Source organism: Podarcis filfolensis (assembly GCF_964270895.1).
Source record: "Podarcis filfolensis genome assembly, chromosome: 16".
In the NCBI taxonomy this organism is placed as follows: domain Eukaryota; kingdom Metazoa; phylum Chordata; class Lepidosauria; order Squamata; family Lacertidae; genus Podarcis; species Podarcis filfolensis.
Window position 1 is genome coordinate 28,486,606 of NC_139620.1, and position 16,720 is coordinate 28,503,325.

Sequence of the window (16,720 nt, forward strand, 5' to 3'; positions counted from 1 at the left end):
TCCACCCCACCTACAAACTGAAGTTCTTGAGGCAGCTGGCGATGACATTTAAATACAGTACTAGGGGAAATGGGAAAAAGGTATATATAAGGTGTGTCCCCCCCCCCCAGCTCTTTAATGATCCAGATGGGGGTTGGGTTACCATGGGCCTGACTTGACCTGATTTGGGCCCTAAATCAGGGATGTTGCACAGACCTAAGGTCCAACAGTGGTGGGGAGACAATGCAAGAAAGACTCTTTGCCTCCATCTTCCCCCATAATGGACGTCACATTTAATGTCTCCAGGTCACTTCAGTGAAAAGGAATTCAGAGTTGCCTTGACCTGCTCAGTATACAACCTGGGGTGGAACGACACACATTGGAAAAATATATATAAATAAGTCAGAAATTGGATCGTTGTAACAAAAGATGGGGGGGGGGAACCCCTATGGAAAATCACATACAAAAATCTTCTGCTCTCTGGTGCCATCTAGTCTTGCATGTTTATAATGCATTCAATTTGTTGTTTTTTGACTAATGTAGCTTAAGTCCCTGGATTGTTCCAATTAAGTTTAGGATCTGGGCTTTGTCCAGACAGGATGATCAACATATTAAATAACCCTACTATGTTCCCTCTTAGCTGCCTCCCCCCCTCCCCCCCCCAAAGCTTTGAATCACTTTAGCCTTCCACTGAATTGTGGTATCTCTTCTCTGCATTTGGGGGGGTATCTGGATTTGAAATACATTCCAGAATGTGGCTTCCCGTCAGCTTTTTCATCAGAAGGAAAAGGGTAAACACTTTTCTAAGTGTTCACATGTTAGCATTCAGTGAGCCTACAATCCGTGTACCTGTGTACAGTGGTACCTCGGGTTAAGTACTTAATTCGTTCTGGAGGTCCGTACTTAACCTGAAACTGTTCTTAACCTGAAGCACCACTTTAGCTAAAGGGGCCTCCTGCTGCTGCCGCGCCGCTGGAGCATGATTTCTGTTCTTATCCTGAAGCAAAGTTCTTAACCTGAAGCACTATTTCTGGGTCGGTGGAGTCTGTAACCTGAAGCATATGCAACCCAAGGTACCACTGTACACAAATGTGTCGTACACTTGGGGCTACTTTCACGTAACATTCAACGAGTGCAGAGTCTGCGTACACAATACTTGATCTGTGTGTGTTCTTTCACACAAGATCATCTCCTTCGCTACAGACCCTTCTCAGGTGTAAGATTAGCAGATGGGGGCCTCTTGGTAGTTTCTCCACCCTGAGAAGTTTGGGGTGGTCCAGGTTGATGGCATTCTCTGTGGCAGCCGTAAGTTGTGGAATTCCCTTCTCACAAAAGTACATCTTGCACCATTATTGTTTTTGCCAAATGCTGAGGAAACACTTCACCCAAGTCTGTGACACACACAAACACACAAAATTTAGAAAACCCCTGATTCTTGTGACTGTATTTGGCTTTAAACTGTTTTTTAATGTTGCATTTTACATTGTTGAGACCCACCCGGTGACTTCATGCTGGAATTAACAGAACTAATAACAAAATAAATAACAACAATATAAATGCAAGCATGCAGAGACCAAAAGAGGAATGAGATTATAATTTTCAATCAACCTTTTAATGAAAAGTTCATAAAATAACAGTTTCTCATCACTGTACATTAAGACTGCAAATTTCTGAATGCTGAGATCATATTATAATTTCTGTTTTTTTATTTTTATTTTCCCCAATATGACACTTGAGTTGGAGCCACAGCACCCTGCAACTCTGACCTGAATTCAAGCTCTTGAAGGAAATCAACAGAACATTGCAAGAGGAACATCAGCCGTGCTGAGGGAAACATCTGGGATTTTTGGTCTGGCAGAGAGTTAAGGCTTAAACAAGGCAGGGGAGGGGGATGCACCACTGCTTTTCCCAGCTGAACTTTAAATAATAATAATTTAAAAAACAACCCACTAAAGCGTGGCTCTTCCTCTCCCCCTCCCCAAGGGAAGGGAAAAATCTGAATAATCCAAAACTTGGTTTATTAACTCACGACCATTATCTTGCAACTGATAAGTTGTGTGTACATCCAGAATGCGAGACATATATTCCCGTTTGCTGGCAAGAGCAAAACCTATGAACTGTCTTGTTGTGACTTTTCCCACCATGCCTTGCGCTAACCTAAGCACCTTACATTATCCTGTTTGTGATATAAGACATGGCAGTCGGTGCACCCAAACCACATGTTCAACACAGGTAGCAGAGAGAGGATGGGGCGGGGCAGAGAGAATGAGTGGGACGCCTTAAAAAAAGAAGTTCCCATCCTCCAAATCCTTTCCGAGAGTTCTAAAAGACAGTTAAGAGAAAAGAAAAGTATTGCAACATCCACTGGAGGTATGAGTGAGGTAGAAAAACGGGGAAATTATTCCCCATTAACACATGAAGCTCGGAAAGGAAGTCCGGCACAGCACGGAATTCTCACTCCGGATCCTAGGAGCGTCTCCCATTGAAAGGAAAATAATTCGTTTGGAAAGCATTTCAGGAATTGTGCGTGAGAAGCCAGCCCCCACCCACTCACCCCAACTGAGCGCTTATGAGTACATGGGAGTGAAGGCCAGCAGGAGGGACTGAAGGACTGGGACAAAAATCAGCGTTGCATCGAGCGAGAGGTTTAGCTAGTAGTAGTTAGGCAGCCTTCCACAACTAGGTACCCTCCCAAGTGCTTGGGCCTGCAGATGGGAGTTGGTAGTCCGTAAAACCTGGAAGGCACCAGGTTGGAAAAGCAGCTTGTTCAATGAGTCAGTGGCTGTAAGGTTTTTGTGGTCTTGATTTTAATGTCACTGTGTATTGAATATATCTAATTGAAAGGGTTTTATTTCCTAGATGCCTGTGTAATGTACGCCTGTAGGGGTGGAAAACAGCACCCACTTACTGCCTTAAGACCCCGCAAAAAGGTTTGCTTTTTAAAACTCCAGGTTCAAAAGAAGTGGCAGCTGGCACGTAACTTTATCTCAACAACCACATGGGTGGACAGGACCTCGGAAGGAAGAGGGGTGCTTAATGCTTCACCCCACCAGCTGTTTCCTCCTCAGCAGGTACACATCTGGAACCCTGCACAGGATGGAGGGGAATTTGGAGTAGGAAAAAAGCAGGCAGGCAAAGACTAGACAGTCCTTGTACATTTCTAATGCTGGGCACCCATCGGGATGAAACACAGCGCATTTGTATGATCCAAGATGGCCCTCCAGCTGTGCCTTCCCTGCCCTTTTAAATAAGGGGCATCCCGATAACGAGCGGTATCCAATGCCCTTGTTCTGGCACTACTTTGGACACTGTGTACTGTGTCTCTGATGTCTTCATAGGTCTTTAGACCTAGCAGCACCTGACTGAAAAGGTCCATCTTGGCCCTTAAACTGCCACTTCCTCCCATTTCACAGAGACCCTTCTTGTCCTACTTAGAACGGCAGGGCTCTCAGAGGCGGCTTGTGGTCATTTCTCAGGCTCAGCATCCTTGCGCTGCATAATGCTTTTGCCCTGCGGAAGGAATGACAACTCTCGTCTTGAAGGCATGATGCAAGCAGGGAAAGACTGGTGGCAACTGGAATTTGTTGGGACGTGGCAGGAGACTCCCCAGTGCCTGAGCTTTAACGCAACAGCTGTGGTCCCTTTTGGCGAAAGGTTGGGCAGGTGCTATGAAATGATGGGAACGGTCCCAGATAACAAGAAATGTTTGAGCATGTGGTAGTATGGGAACACTGCGGCTGCGTCATGTCAAAAAATCCACAAGCATGGTGCATAATCCATTTCCCCCCTTTGTTAACCTATTCCCCCCACCCCTTTGCTAACCTCATCTCTATGCCAAAATATTTGACCATTATTGCTTGCACTGTAAACACTGAGGAAAAGGGAAAGACATTGGAATGGGCTGGGACATTTTCCTATCCAAGCACCAGCATGGAACATGGCTCACACTGCCTGCACCTATCTCTTTTTCTTTCTTGCCATGATAATCAAACCCTGACCACGTCCCACACCGCTGCTCCACTTCAGATCATAGGTTTTGTCATCTATCACCAAATACCCCAGGTGTTTCCTTTTCAGGCCTGACGTTCCTGCGTTTTAGAACAGAAGTGACATGGTAAAAAATAAAAATACTGCTAACCCAGACTTTGACCTGCACTGTTCAAAATCAGTGCTTGACATCCTTGCTCACACACGCACGTGTATACATCTGCACACGCACACACGCGCACACACACACACAAACATATGAGAGAGAAAAAAAGAGGACAGGAAATCGTATAAGAATGACATTGTAACTGGAAACATTTAAATACAGCAAAACAAATCCGTCTTCTATGCAAAAAAGCTACAAAAGTCCAGTCTTTGTATTGTCTTCACAGGCTATGGTTTATGGCTATGCTGAGAGTCTCTGAGATTCTTTTTTGTTTTTTTAAGTTTTAAAACTTTTTAATACATTTTTTATTTTATTTTTACTCTTTGAAATCCTGTAGCAAAGACCCTGCGGACACATCTTTTCATCTTTTGCAAATGCTCTGAGTTTCTTTTTTTCCTTGCAAAACTGTGCATACAGAATTTTGAGAAATAAATACATTCATTACTGCACATACATATTGATACAAAAAACAACACTGTCAAATAGTGTTTGCACCATCTTTGTTAGATATTCAAGACCAGGCAAAATTAATTTGTTTGTTTTCCATCAGGCTTCTCCTGCCTCTTCTCACCCCAAAGTAGGTTTTTTCCCCTCTCTCAAAATAATAATAATAATGAGGTGGCTTTGGCGTTAAGTGGAAAAACAGCACTAAATTAAACAAAAAATGCCAAGTGGAGAAGTGTGTATAATTTTGGAAGGTGGGAGCTTCATAATTATAAATGTTCTTCGGTGATCATTCTCATTTTTATCTAAGATGCAAAACTAAGCATGCCTTTTTTAAAACATGGAAATACTTTTGTATGTCTTGCATTGCCTTTTTCTTTCTTCCTTTAGAAAAAACAAGAATATACAAAGAGCACTTCCACTCGTGAGCACTACAACTTGGGATCTAGCCTACTCAGGTCACAGTCTGGCCAAACCACCAGAGAGGGAACGGAAACACCAGGCCCGTAAACAGGACAAGAAATGGCTTCTCATCTATGTTGTACATTGGGTAGCCCAGAGGCCCATGGCATTTAACACACCCCGCTGAGATAGAGAGTGGTGTGCTTCCTCTATAGTGCCCACCAGACTGAGAACTGGGTCAGGCCGACTTGCTGATTTGGAGACTTGCATGTCAACTCCCCATCCCTGCCCAAGCCTCATTGGAGTGAATTAATCCAAATCGTCAAAAGAAGGAAGAAAAAAAACAGAAAGTGGTAGGAATCTAAGCAATTTTGGCATATGCGCCCATGCATCTGAACCCAGGGAGGGCACATACCAGATAAGACTACCTCTCAAAGGTTGCCCAAGGCTGGTCTTTTGATTACTGAGCCCTTTTAATACCTGTGGACATTTCGGTACAGGACCAGCTAAGGCCCTTCCTCCTTTCTGAGGCTAATGCCCTAAGATAAAGCTACTTGTCAGAAGCTCTTTGGTGTCTTCTGAAAACATTGTGGCTCTTCAGAGTAGCCCACAGCTGGAATAAAGATATACACATATATAAATATTATATTTGGCAATTTCCCATTAGCAGGGGCTAAAAAGAACAGCAGCCCAGCTTCTCGGCTAACGTTAGGCGTCTGTTTGCCCTCCTCCAAAAGGCAGTGTCCCCCTGGTTTTCTCCACCATCTGCTGCTCCCACCATCCCCACTCAGATATGTGATTGCTGGAGGACATATCCATCCACATCCTTTATCTCCCTCTTTCCCTTTCTTACAAAACCCTTCAAATCCAGCACCATATGTATTAACCACCAATGGATGCCATTACTTCCTATGCAATGCAGCTTTAACAGATGGAAGCCCGCCTCTCTGAAATTCCCTGCTTCCTCAACGTGATCCTGTCTGTCCCTGAATTGCTTTGAATGGAAATCTCTTTCCTGTTTTCAGGGTATCAGCTAGTGAGGCCTATGTGACTCTTTACCCCTCCGACACCTGATGCATCCGAAAAATGTGGTGGAATGCAGATTACTTCCTAAACAGAGTTGGTGAGAAATACATATATATTTAATTTAATGCCTCCCCCATTAAACAAAATTGTGTTAAGCCATTTGACAGCTAAACCAATGGAAAAAGCAAAGATTAATTTTGACTGGCCCCTAGATCTGTTGAGGTCTGTAACTGTAGAAGTTTATGTAAACAATGAGATAAATATATTAATTTTTTTTTTCTGAGCCAAGCGAGGTTCCATACTCATTTCAAAATGTGCTTTGGTTTAAAAAATAGTTTTGTGGATTTGGGTATGAGCTATCTTTTCTTTTATTTTTAATACAACTTCTTCTACTTTATTCTTTATTTTCCTCTCCTGTTATTCCGAAAACATTCTGGATCTAAACTGACTAAAGCATATCATCAAGCTGCCAGGCCCCTGCACTTCAAAAGAAAGAAAGAAAATCCTCAGGAGGCTCGTTCTGTATCTCCAAAAAAAAACAAAACAAAAAACAGAACCAAAAAAATGTAATTCCTTCCCCACCCCACCCAACAAACTCTTAAAATCTTAAATATGAAACTAGTGTTTTGCTTTTTCATTAAAATACAGAAAATGCTTGATACAATACTATGTCGTACAAATGCAGTTGAGTGTTCAGACCCTCTAAATGAGCCCTGAACAGTCCCTGAAGTTTTGAGTATTATTCGGTTTTTTTTTTTTCATTATTATTGTCACAATTTGGAAAGAAGTCATCATTCGGTATTATATGGAACACAACTCTATACAACTACTTTCGAAAAAAAGGGGGAATGAAGGGGGGGAAAGAAAAAGGAGAAACTCCCCCTCCCCATTTTTGTACAATACTCACGCTGTACACAGACTTTTTGTCATGTTAAGTGCTGAGGGGAAGAAATAAAAAATAAAATAAAAAGGAGGCTCCTTTAACAATAATTAATGAACAAGAGGGGGAGACACACACCCAACAACAAATGGGTCCTGAAACTTCCAAGATTCCAAAATTTCAAACCATTAGCAAAAGGAAACCCAAATCAAGCCTAACACCTCTACCCTCGCCCACCCCCAACAACTACTGGATGAAATAATTTTTTTTGAGGGATCATAGGAAAGTTTGCTCTCCACAGCTCTTGAGCTCCTCTTTGGATAACTACAGGTGGACATTTAATAACCAAACAGCAACTTGCTATGTATACAACCAGACAAAATATGCAATTCCCTGCAGCACCTGCCTCCCAGAAAGAATACTTTTAAGCGCACATCTTGGCGGGAAGGAGTGGTAAAAAATGTCACAAAGTGGGAATGGGTGCTACAAAGGTTAAGGAGCCGCTCGTAATTCACTTGCTCCTTTGGCTCAGCAAAAAAGTCTGTCGCGCCTCGGACGGGTCTTGACCACCAGGGCGATGCCTTGGCCGCATTAATGCAATTTTTAATCGTGGTCATTGCCAGCTGAAAGGAAAGTGCGCTGGGCGGGGAAGAGGAAAACCTTCGCACAAACTGCGGCGTGGAATGGAGAGAACCGCTGTTGCTTTGTAACTGCAACAGGAAAAGCAGGGTGTGTGTGGCGAGAAAGAGTTAGGCATTCTGCTTTCTTTTCTTTTTTTTTTTTTTGGAGGGTGAGGTAGGAATAAAAAGCAGAGTGAATCTCAACTCTTGGCTTCAGATACCAGATTACTGGCTCAGGACTTGGTTCCAAAGGCATCTCAAGAGTAGAAAGGGTGGGGAAAGGGGTCTGGATAACGTGAGAAGGAAGCTGACGGGGAAGAGCCGAGCCCTGTCGGTTTGCGCTGTTCAAAAATAAAATAAAATAAAAATCAACACCTGTGCCCTTTGGCTCCTGGGTGGGGGGAACAACCCCGCCGATCGAGGCCTTACGTCCCTCAAAGTATGAATTCACAGGTGCTGGTTTAGTTTTTTTCTGGCTTTGGCAAGGCATGTGCACCAAATCCACCATGGGTATCTCTACGTGAACGTCTACGGTGGCTGTGCAGTACAGATCTCATATAATCTAACACCTGCAACACAACTGGGTCTGGTCTATTACACAGGGGCACTGCAATCCATTAACCTCTAAGTGGGTCTTTATTATGGATCTCCACAGTCAGCAAGGACCTTCCTCTTAATTTCATGTATGTGTGTGAGCAGCTTGGAGCACACGAAAGGATGTTAAAAACAGAGTGGGAAAGCCTCTCCCCGCTCTGAACTCCCAAGTTGCCTACAGGGTTGAAGGTGAAGATTTACAGGCTACGTTATTTTATTTTTTTCATCGCCTCCCACAAAGCAGACTGCAGATTGAATCCAGACTTAGTCCTACTGAGGTCAGTAGGCCCATATGACTTAAGTCTGTATCCAACCCAACGGTAGTGTTTTGTTTTTTAATAGAAAAAAGGAAAAGAAATGCATCTTATGATTTTTTTTTTTTTGGGGGGGGGGTTGTGGTCTTAGAACAAATCATTCCACATCAGTGCTCTGTTAGCATCTCACAAAACCTACATGAAAATCAAAATGGCGGCACTAGAAAAAGGGAATTAGAAAGTAGCCCGACATTGCGTGAGGCAAAGTTATACGGAATGGGGAAGGAACCTTTTCTTGTAACACGACAAGACAAAATATGGTTGCATTTAATCTGTGGCCCTCCAAATATTTCTAGACTACACCTCCCATCACCCAATATTATTGACCTTGCTGGCTGGGAGTTGAGAGTTTAGGGATATCTGGAAGCCTTTCCTGCATGGAGGTCTGAGTGACCCAAAACACTTTATACGGTCTATTTCTTAAGAGGAAAAAAAGTGTTTTTTTTTGGGGGGGGGGAAGAGGGAGAAAAATAATAATGAAAGCTTATCTTTGTTTTTTATTTGAATATGCTCAACTTTTTTTCTTTTTTTTTTTTGGTCTAAACTTAAAAAGACACAAGATTTTTTTCCTTTTCTGAAGAAAAAAAAAGACATAGGGCTTTGGTGAACCCTACCAATAATAATAATAATAATAATATTAATAATAATAATTATAATAATAATAAAGAGAACAATGGTTTTGAGCAAGAAAGTTAAAGCGGAAAAAAATGTAAACCTTACTCAATTTTAGACAGGATGATTCTAAAGGGACTGCAAAAAATGTTTTACCACCGCACTCCCCCCCCCCAACACACTGGGGGGCAATGGTGGTGGTGGTGGGGAAGCCATCGCTTTTCACAAAAAGTCACGCCAACAAAGTCAAGGGGCCACAAAATGGCGGGCGATATACTCTGTCCGCTCCTCTAAAACCTATAGCAGCTGTTGGCTGTGAAGTCTTCTACAGAGGCTGTTGGAAACGTTTGCTCTTCCGAACTTTCCAACTCGTGTGTGGCGTGCGTTTTAAGATTTGCTTGACGGCTACCACCGCCGCCATCATGAAAAGAGCAGGGGGAAAAATACCACACACCCCGCCATCTCCCTCACCACCACCCCCTCAACGAAAAGGGAGGATATGAAACACTTTGGTTGGGCTTCCCACACACTCTTATTGCACTCTGGATCCTAGGAAAACGCCGCCTGCTACAACGCCGTTCCCTTATCCTGTCAGATGGTCACTTTTTTTGCTAATCCAGATGTGTTAAGGAAAGCAACGGACAGTAGACATTCTTTCCCCCACCCCCCACAAAAAAAACAGCATCCAGGTGCAATAAAACAAAGCTGGAAAGAGCCCAGAAGCTCTTAAAGAAAAGAAAAAAGTTTCCTCATGGACAGAAAAATCAGTAATTTTGGTGAAAAGCCAGCGCCCCCCTACAGCACTATTCACTCGGGCTTCTGGCTTGCAATCTACCTATTGTCTTTGGCCAAGGTTTGCTTCAAAATGCTCATTTTAAATGGACTTCTTGAGGGTAGGATGAGGTGGCAAAAAAATCCCTTAAACGTTTTAATTTAGTTTCTACTTTGTACACTTACTTACAAGGGGTGGGGGGAGGAAGAGGGGCAGGGGGACAAAAACGCCACACCTAATATTTCACTAACCATCTTATTGTTCTCATGAATTCAAGAGGTAGCAAAGGGAACGGGCCGAACCCGTTCTTTAGTGAGGGAGAAAAAAGCTAAACACACACACACACACGCACACACACAAAATAAAGATGTACCTAAAGGAACTTGTAGCAATTCCAGCCTATTATCAAACCCACTCCCTGCGCCCGCTCTTATGTTAAGAGTTACCTCAAAACCTTCCAGTTCCAACAATTACATAAACGTTTTAACAATTTTCTTTTTTTTCTCTTAATAAAACAAGTACCTCTAAGCAAAGAATATCCATACGAACTATTGGTTTTTTGGGGGGTGGGGGGAGAAACATAAAAGACGACCCCTGCTCAGCTGAAGTAAATTCCCCAGGGGCACCCGACTCCCATTCAGTCATGGATAAGGTTGAAGTAAATTTAAGGTATAGGACAAAAACATGGAGGTGAAGAGGTACATGTTTGGTGTGCAACGGCTAAGTAGGCCGAACTCCATCGCTGAAAAATAATGGTGGGGAAAAGAAAAATATGCCACCTTTCATAGACTGAAAGCATGCAAAAAACTATTGAGGATTCATTAAGACTCTCCCCCATGTGAGAGACGGTCAACTGACAGGGCCACCAACAAAATTTTCCCAATAAAAGAAATTCTGAGGCGTTTTCTGAGAAAAGAAAAAATAACGATAATAACAACAAAACGAATTGGATTCTGTGGCAAGAAATGCTCCCACCGGTAGCTTTTAGGGGCAACAACCAATGTCAATGGTTAGGAGAGCAAGGGGTGGGAGGAAATTAAGGCCCATGGCTAGGAAAAAGAGCCACAGGAACCGGAAAAGTCTGTACGCAGCATCCATCTGCATTGGGGGGGGGGGAATAATACTTGGGTCAAGTTTTAGAAACGGAAATCCAAAGTGCTAAGAAAGGAAAGTGAGGGATGTGAAGCAGCTTACAGCCTGTCTTTCCTCCCCACCCCAATCGCAAGGATCGGCCCCTTTGGGCCGCCATTTCCAATTAGCATCAACTGGGAAGGAATTTCTTCCACCTCACCCCCCCTTTTCTCTCCACACCTGGGCTTATAGTTAAGCTAGATGTCCCCACAACCTTAAGCAGAGTAGTGGCATTTCTTGACCTCAACGGCATAGAAAAAAAGAGGGGTGGGTGGGTGGCATGGGGGAGAAAAACGCAAATGGGGAGACAGCAGCTTCATTGTGGGCTGGCTTTTCTTTGTATATTTGGAGTTTGGGGGACGGGGAAGAGAAAGAAATAAAGCTCTGCTTGTTTGAGGCCCCCCCATGACTGAACAGGGACGGGAACGGCCCTTATTTGTTTCTTTCTTTTTCTTTCTTTCTTTTTTTAAAGCAGCAAGTCTAGGGAAAGGTATATGTTTATGGCGGGTGGGCTCAGAGCTCATTGCAGAGTCTTTGGCTTTATGTAGGAGAGGTATGCATTCGCAGGTGGCTGATGAGATTGCGCTGCTGGGTGAACTTCCCGCCACACAGCTGACATTCGTAGGGCTTTTCCCCTGAGTGGACGCGCATATGCTCTGTCAGTCGGTACTGCCGGGTAAAGCGCATCCCGCACTCCTCGCAAGCAAAGGGCTTGAGGCCCAAGTGGCTGCGCATGTGACGCGTCATGGTGCCCCGCTGCGTGAACATCTTGCCGCAGATATTGCATGGGAAAGGCCGCGTCAGCCAGTGAGTCTTCTCGTGCTGCCGGAGAGTGGCCGGGTCTTTGTAGCTCTTCTCGCACACAGAGCATTTGAAGGGCCGCGACTCCGTGGTGTAGGGCTGGTTGGGGTTGGACAGATCCTCCGCTTCCTCCTCTTTGTCGTCGTACGTCCCTTCCTCCTTGATGTACAGGTCTTCCTCGGTGTGTTTCTCCACGTGGGCGTTCAGCTGCTCGGAACTGGGGAAGCCCTTCCCGCACGGGATGCAGACGTAAAGGTTGTCCCCAAAGGCCACCGGCTCGTAGCCTTCCTGCCGGTAGACGTAGTTGGCGCTAGTGTGCCCGCCACTCTCGCTCTCGCTCTGCCCGCTGTCGTCGCTGTTCTCCTTCCCGTTCTCGACATCCTCTTTGCAGGTGAACGGCAGCTCCGACCCGTAGGCGCCCAGGCCGAGGCTCCGCTCCGCCGACTTGCACAAGGGGCCCATCAGGATCCCATTGGGCAGTCCTTCGCTCTCCTCGCCGCCTTTGCCGCCCTCTTTCCTGTCGAAGGCGCTCTCTTTCTTGAGCCACTCCTTCTTGCGCGACGAATGGCGCAGGCTTTTCCTCTGGCTGCCTTCCGGGAGGGACTGGCGGTCTTCGCTCAAGTCCATTTCCATTGGTTCGCAGTTGTCGGGGAGGTTGGGCGCGGCTCCGGCGGCGGACTCGTCAAACGATGAGGCACTGTTGGCTGCAGGGGCTGAGGCAGGTCGGGGGGAGCCACGCTGGCTTTCGCCGTGCGGCGTGTCGTCCTGGGACGGTGCCGGGGGAAGCGAGGGGCTTTTCTTGGACAGGTCGAGGCCCAGCTCCTGGTCCCCGCTGCTCCCGTTCGCACTGCTGCTGCTCCCGTCTCCGCCATTCTTGCCGATCCCCCTACTCAAGGCATGGGAGTTCTCTTGGTTGGAGCTGCTGATGAAGACCTCGTCGTCCGAGATCTTCCCCTTTGGCATCTCCTTCAAGTGAGAGCCCTTCAGCCCCTCGGCTGACCCTGAATAACGAGTGATGACTGAAGCAGTGGAAAGTCTCTGACTCCGAGGGGGTCTCCCGACGCTGGGGGCGCCGCCGGCCCTGCCAGCGAAGGACCTCCCGTTGCGTTTCAGCTTCTTCCTGCAGAGAGCAGCTAGGTCGGGTAGCTGGAGGTAGCTTGCGGCCGTGAGGAGAGCATTGAAGTTCTGTTCACCAGGCTGGTCGGTCATTAAGAGCTTCCCAGTATAAATAAAGTCCAAGATTTGCCGGAACACTGTGGGGTTGACCATGTCGGTATCTAGGTTGATCAGGTTGTCGTGCAGGACGAGGGATTTGAAGTACATGCTGCTGGCTGCGAGGATATTCTTGTGGGCACGGAAGAGGGCATTTTCCACGACAATGATCACATCACAGAGGAAACCTTTGGCTCGTTGCTGGTTTAGTTGCAGCAGCAGTTGTTTGGCATGATTTGGCAGTTCCATCTCCACCTTGTCTTCCTTTCCACGTTTACTTTATTACCTGCAAAAAAGAGAGAAGCAAACAGAACGAAACAGTGAGCCCATTGGCCACTTGCACCAGCATCTCTTACCTCAAGGAACCTGTGGCCCTCCAGATGTTGCTGGATTAAAACTGCTATCATCCCTGGCCACAGTGGCTGGTAGGGATGATAGAAACATCTGGAAGGCTACAGGTTTCCCATCCCTGTGCTACATGCATTTCAAACACTGCCCAGATTTTATTTATCTTTTTAAATACACAATTAGGTGCTTTTAGGGTCCCAGTATAGAACACTGCATGTCTTGAGGGTCTCCCATCCCTGTAGGTAGTTCTCTTGCTAGTGTATTTATTTCATTTCTACCCCTCCTCTCCTCCAAGGAGCTCAAAACGGCATACATGGTAGGCCTGGGTGATACATTGCCCAGAGCCAGAGCATGGTGGTGCCTTCACCTGGCGTTATATCGCAGGTGGGGCTTGCCTGCGCCCAAGTCCCTCTTCTAATGCACAGACCTACGGTCTTCTGCATATCTAGAGGACTCAGAATGTATAAACTGCAACTATTTCAGAAAGGTTCCATTTTGCTTCCTGCGTGACAGGAAGTCAACCAGCTGAGTTTGCTATTAGAAGGCATAGCTGCTGCAACTGAAAACACATTTATCAGCGTTTACTACCTGAAGAGTCAGTGATGCCAGGTGGAAGGAAAGCAGTGGGCAGCCATTTTGCATCCATATGAATGAATCTAAGTGAGTGCATGTTACCATCAAGATGCAGTTGGTCCACAGCTCAGACATTTATCCTTAACAGACATAACAACATCCCCTGCGCAAGACCAAACACTGACAGTGATTTACTAGAGACAGTTACCAGAACATAGTGGGAAATTGGCCTGCTTATAAATGCTGAGGCTAATGAACACTAACAAACAAATCCGACCCTAATGAACCGGTTTAATTCTGAACCATCTTTGGGGCCCTGGCGGGGCTGGAAAGGCAGCATCATAAAATGTAATCAAAACCAAACCATCCAAGAATGAAACCAAACCAAGCCTTGGAGAGCCAGAATTAAGGTGCAGCAGAAAGAGGGAACTGCATTTTGCAAGACCTTTACGATGGGTTATAAAAGGTGCTTCCCAGCCCACTGAAGCAAAGCAGGATGAACCCTCTTGTGAAACATGCACAGTACTTCTATATCTTCAAGTCTGCCAGCCCCCTCCCCAAGGAACGCCGCCAGGACTGCAGTATGGCAGAGTCCTGATATTAAAAATTGAAAAGATCTGCATTGATACCTAGTCAAATCCTGGGGGTTGCATATCAGAACAGCGCTCTGCAATGAACCAAAGTGAATCGTCATTACATGAGCAGCATGGAAGGGTTGTAGGAGCTGGACTTCCTATCATTTCTGTCTTAGAAAAATGCCTAGGTATCTTTACCAAGAGTGCTGTAGAACGACAGACCCTCCCTTTGTTCTTCCTTTACTCGCTGGAAGAAAAGGTGGGACAAACCGCCCACCCCACTCCCAAGTGAGGTGCAGAGAGAAACACATGAAAGGGAGAATATTAACGGGGATCGCCCTCCCACAAAGGATGCTCAAGGAATTGCTCATGGGGGTGAATGCAACATTTGCGGCAGGGAAGGCAGAACAGAGGTGTGCATTTTTTTGCTGAAAGAGAAAAATGAAATGAATCAGCCCCATCTGTTTCAGTCTGTGTGGTGAACTGGGATGGGGGGCACCCAGAAATCCCCCACCCCACAATGCCTCAACTGTGGAATTCTCCACACTAGCACTATATAGCACTCCACTAGCACATATGCTAGTACATTTTAGGCACCAGCATTTAAAAATAATGTACACTCTTTCATTGTAACATTAATAATTTGCTTGTTTCTCTCTCTCCCACCTCCCTTTTTCCTGTTCTGCTGTGGCTGGGAGTGGGGCCTATGCAGCTTTTTATTGCTCTATAAGCTGAAGAGAAGGGCAGAAATGCTTTAAAACAAGCCTTTTGCCGGTCGTTCTTAAAAACATTTGATGCTGCCATGATTGCTTAGTTCTGTTGATTTATTCTGCAACTGTACTTTTACTGACATTTTGTGAAGGGAGGGCCTACTTTGTGGTGGCTCCACATTTCTGGATCTGCCTTTTAACACCCATTTGTCCAGGCCTTGGGGGAAGGGCAAGATGCACTGTGATTTGTTCCTGCTGACTGCATTTTTGTTTTAACCTTGCTGTGCTTTTCTCTGGCTGTTGCTGATGAGAATTTAGGATTGTTTTGCTTTGCTCTTGTATAATTATTGTGATTTCAAAACATTTGGTTGCACCTTGCCTCAAGACTGCTCGGGTGAAGAGCGGCCTGTAAATATGTGAGATGAATTAACATGTGAAATACATTGATGTAAAATTTTAGAAATTAAAGGACAGAATAGAGCAGAGTAAAAACAAAACAAAAATAGATTTGCCACAAAACTCCAAAGGCTCTGGGGCCTGGTTCACACAACACAGTACACCCAACTACTGGAACAGCAAAAACATGTGAACTCCTAAAGAGGAGTTTGCAGATATTTTCTTCCTTCACGGTCTTGTTTTTCCATCATCAAGCTAAGCCAAATCAAAATTTGACTTATTCTGTCATTCAGACTGGGATTCCTGATTAACATTCTTTCTTAACTAGCCACAAGCTGTATCCATGGGGAGAGAGGGAAGGAGAGAACACAATGGCAAGTTATAAGCAGCTGGATAGCTCAGTTGGTAGAGCACGAGACACTTTACTCCCAGGGTCGTGAGTCTGAGCCCCATGTTGGGCAAACTATTCCTGCACTGCAGGGGGTTGGACTAGATGACACTCGTGGTCCCTTCTCAACTCTATGATTCTAAAACACCACTCAGTCCATGCTGTGCAGCAGTAAAAAAGAAAAAAGGCACAGGTAAGAAGAAACCAACAGCAAGCTCCTTTCCAGGAGCCCATGTCTTTGTGCTGTCCCAGTAAGGCAGGCGTAGAGAACCTTCAGCCCTCCAGCTGCTCATGAACTGCAACTCCCATCATCCTTAGCTACTGGCCATGTTTGCTGGGGCTGATGGGAGCTGTAGTTCAGCCACAAGTGGAAGGCCAAAGGTTCCCCACTCCTGCAGTCAGTCAGTTTGGCCTACCATGTTGTCCAAAGCAGGCTCTAAAAAGCACCTGAGTGCCGGAAGGACGGCAGTGAATGAGCAATGCAGCTCTACTGAAGAAGGGAGTTCCAGTTTGGTCCCCACTGCCGCAAAGGCCTTAACCCGAGGAGTTGCCCGAGCATGGCACATGGGGTGGGGCCTCTGAGGAAGACCTTAATAAGCGGGCTGGTCCTTGCTCCATACAGTGCTAGTTTGCAACAACCCTTCAACGTAGGGTTAAAAGAGAGAGAGAGGTGCAAAAAAATATGTAAAGGCAATGCAAGAGAATCAACCTGCGGTAGGAGTATACAGGTTATAAACAGCGCTATTCAATCAGATAGGTTGGAAACAGGGAGCTAATATATACAGCCGGG

The 16,720-nt window shown here is 45.5% G+C and overlaps 1 protein-coding gene across 12 annotated transcripts in view; it reads right to left on the reverse strand.

Annotated features, from left to right (window-relative positions):
- Window positions 1–16,720, reverse strand: part of HIC2 (HIC ZBTB transcriptional repressor 2) — a 143,691-nt gene that overhangs the window by 9,122 nt on the left and 117,849 nt on the right. For 11 of the 12 annotated variants that reach the window (XM_083590252.1, XM_083590260.1, XM_083590255.1 and 8 more), the window contains one exon: window positions 1,565–13,226. In XM_083590252.1, the coding sequence (XP_083446378.1) occupies window positions 11,468–13,189 (1,722 nt within the window). In that variant the 5' untranslated portion in view covers window positions 13,190–13,226 and the 3' untranslated portion in view covers window positions 1,565–11,467. Of the gene's footprint in view, window positions 1–1,564; window positions 13,227–16,720 lie in introns of those variants that run through there. The other variant, XR_014542416.1, reaches the window with a different exon arrangement.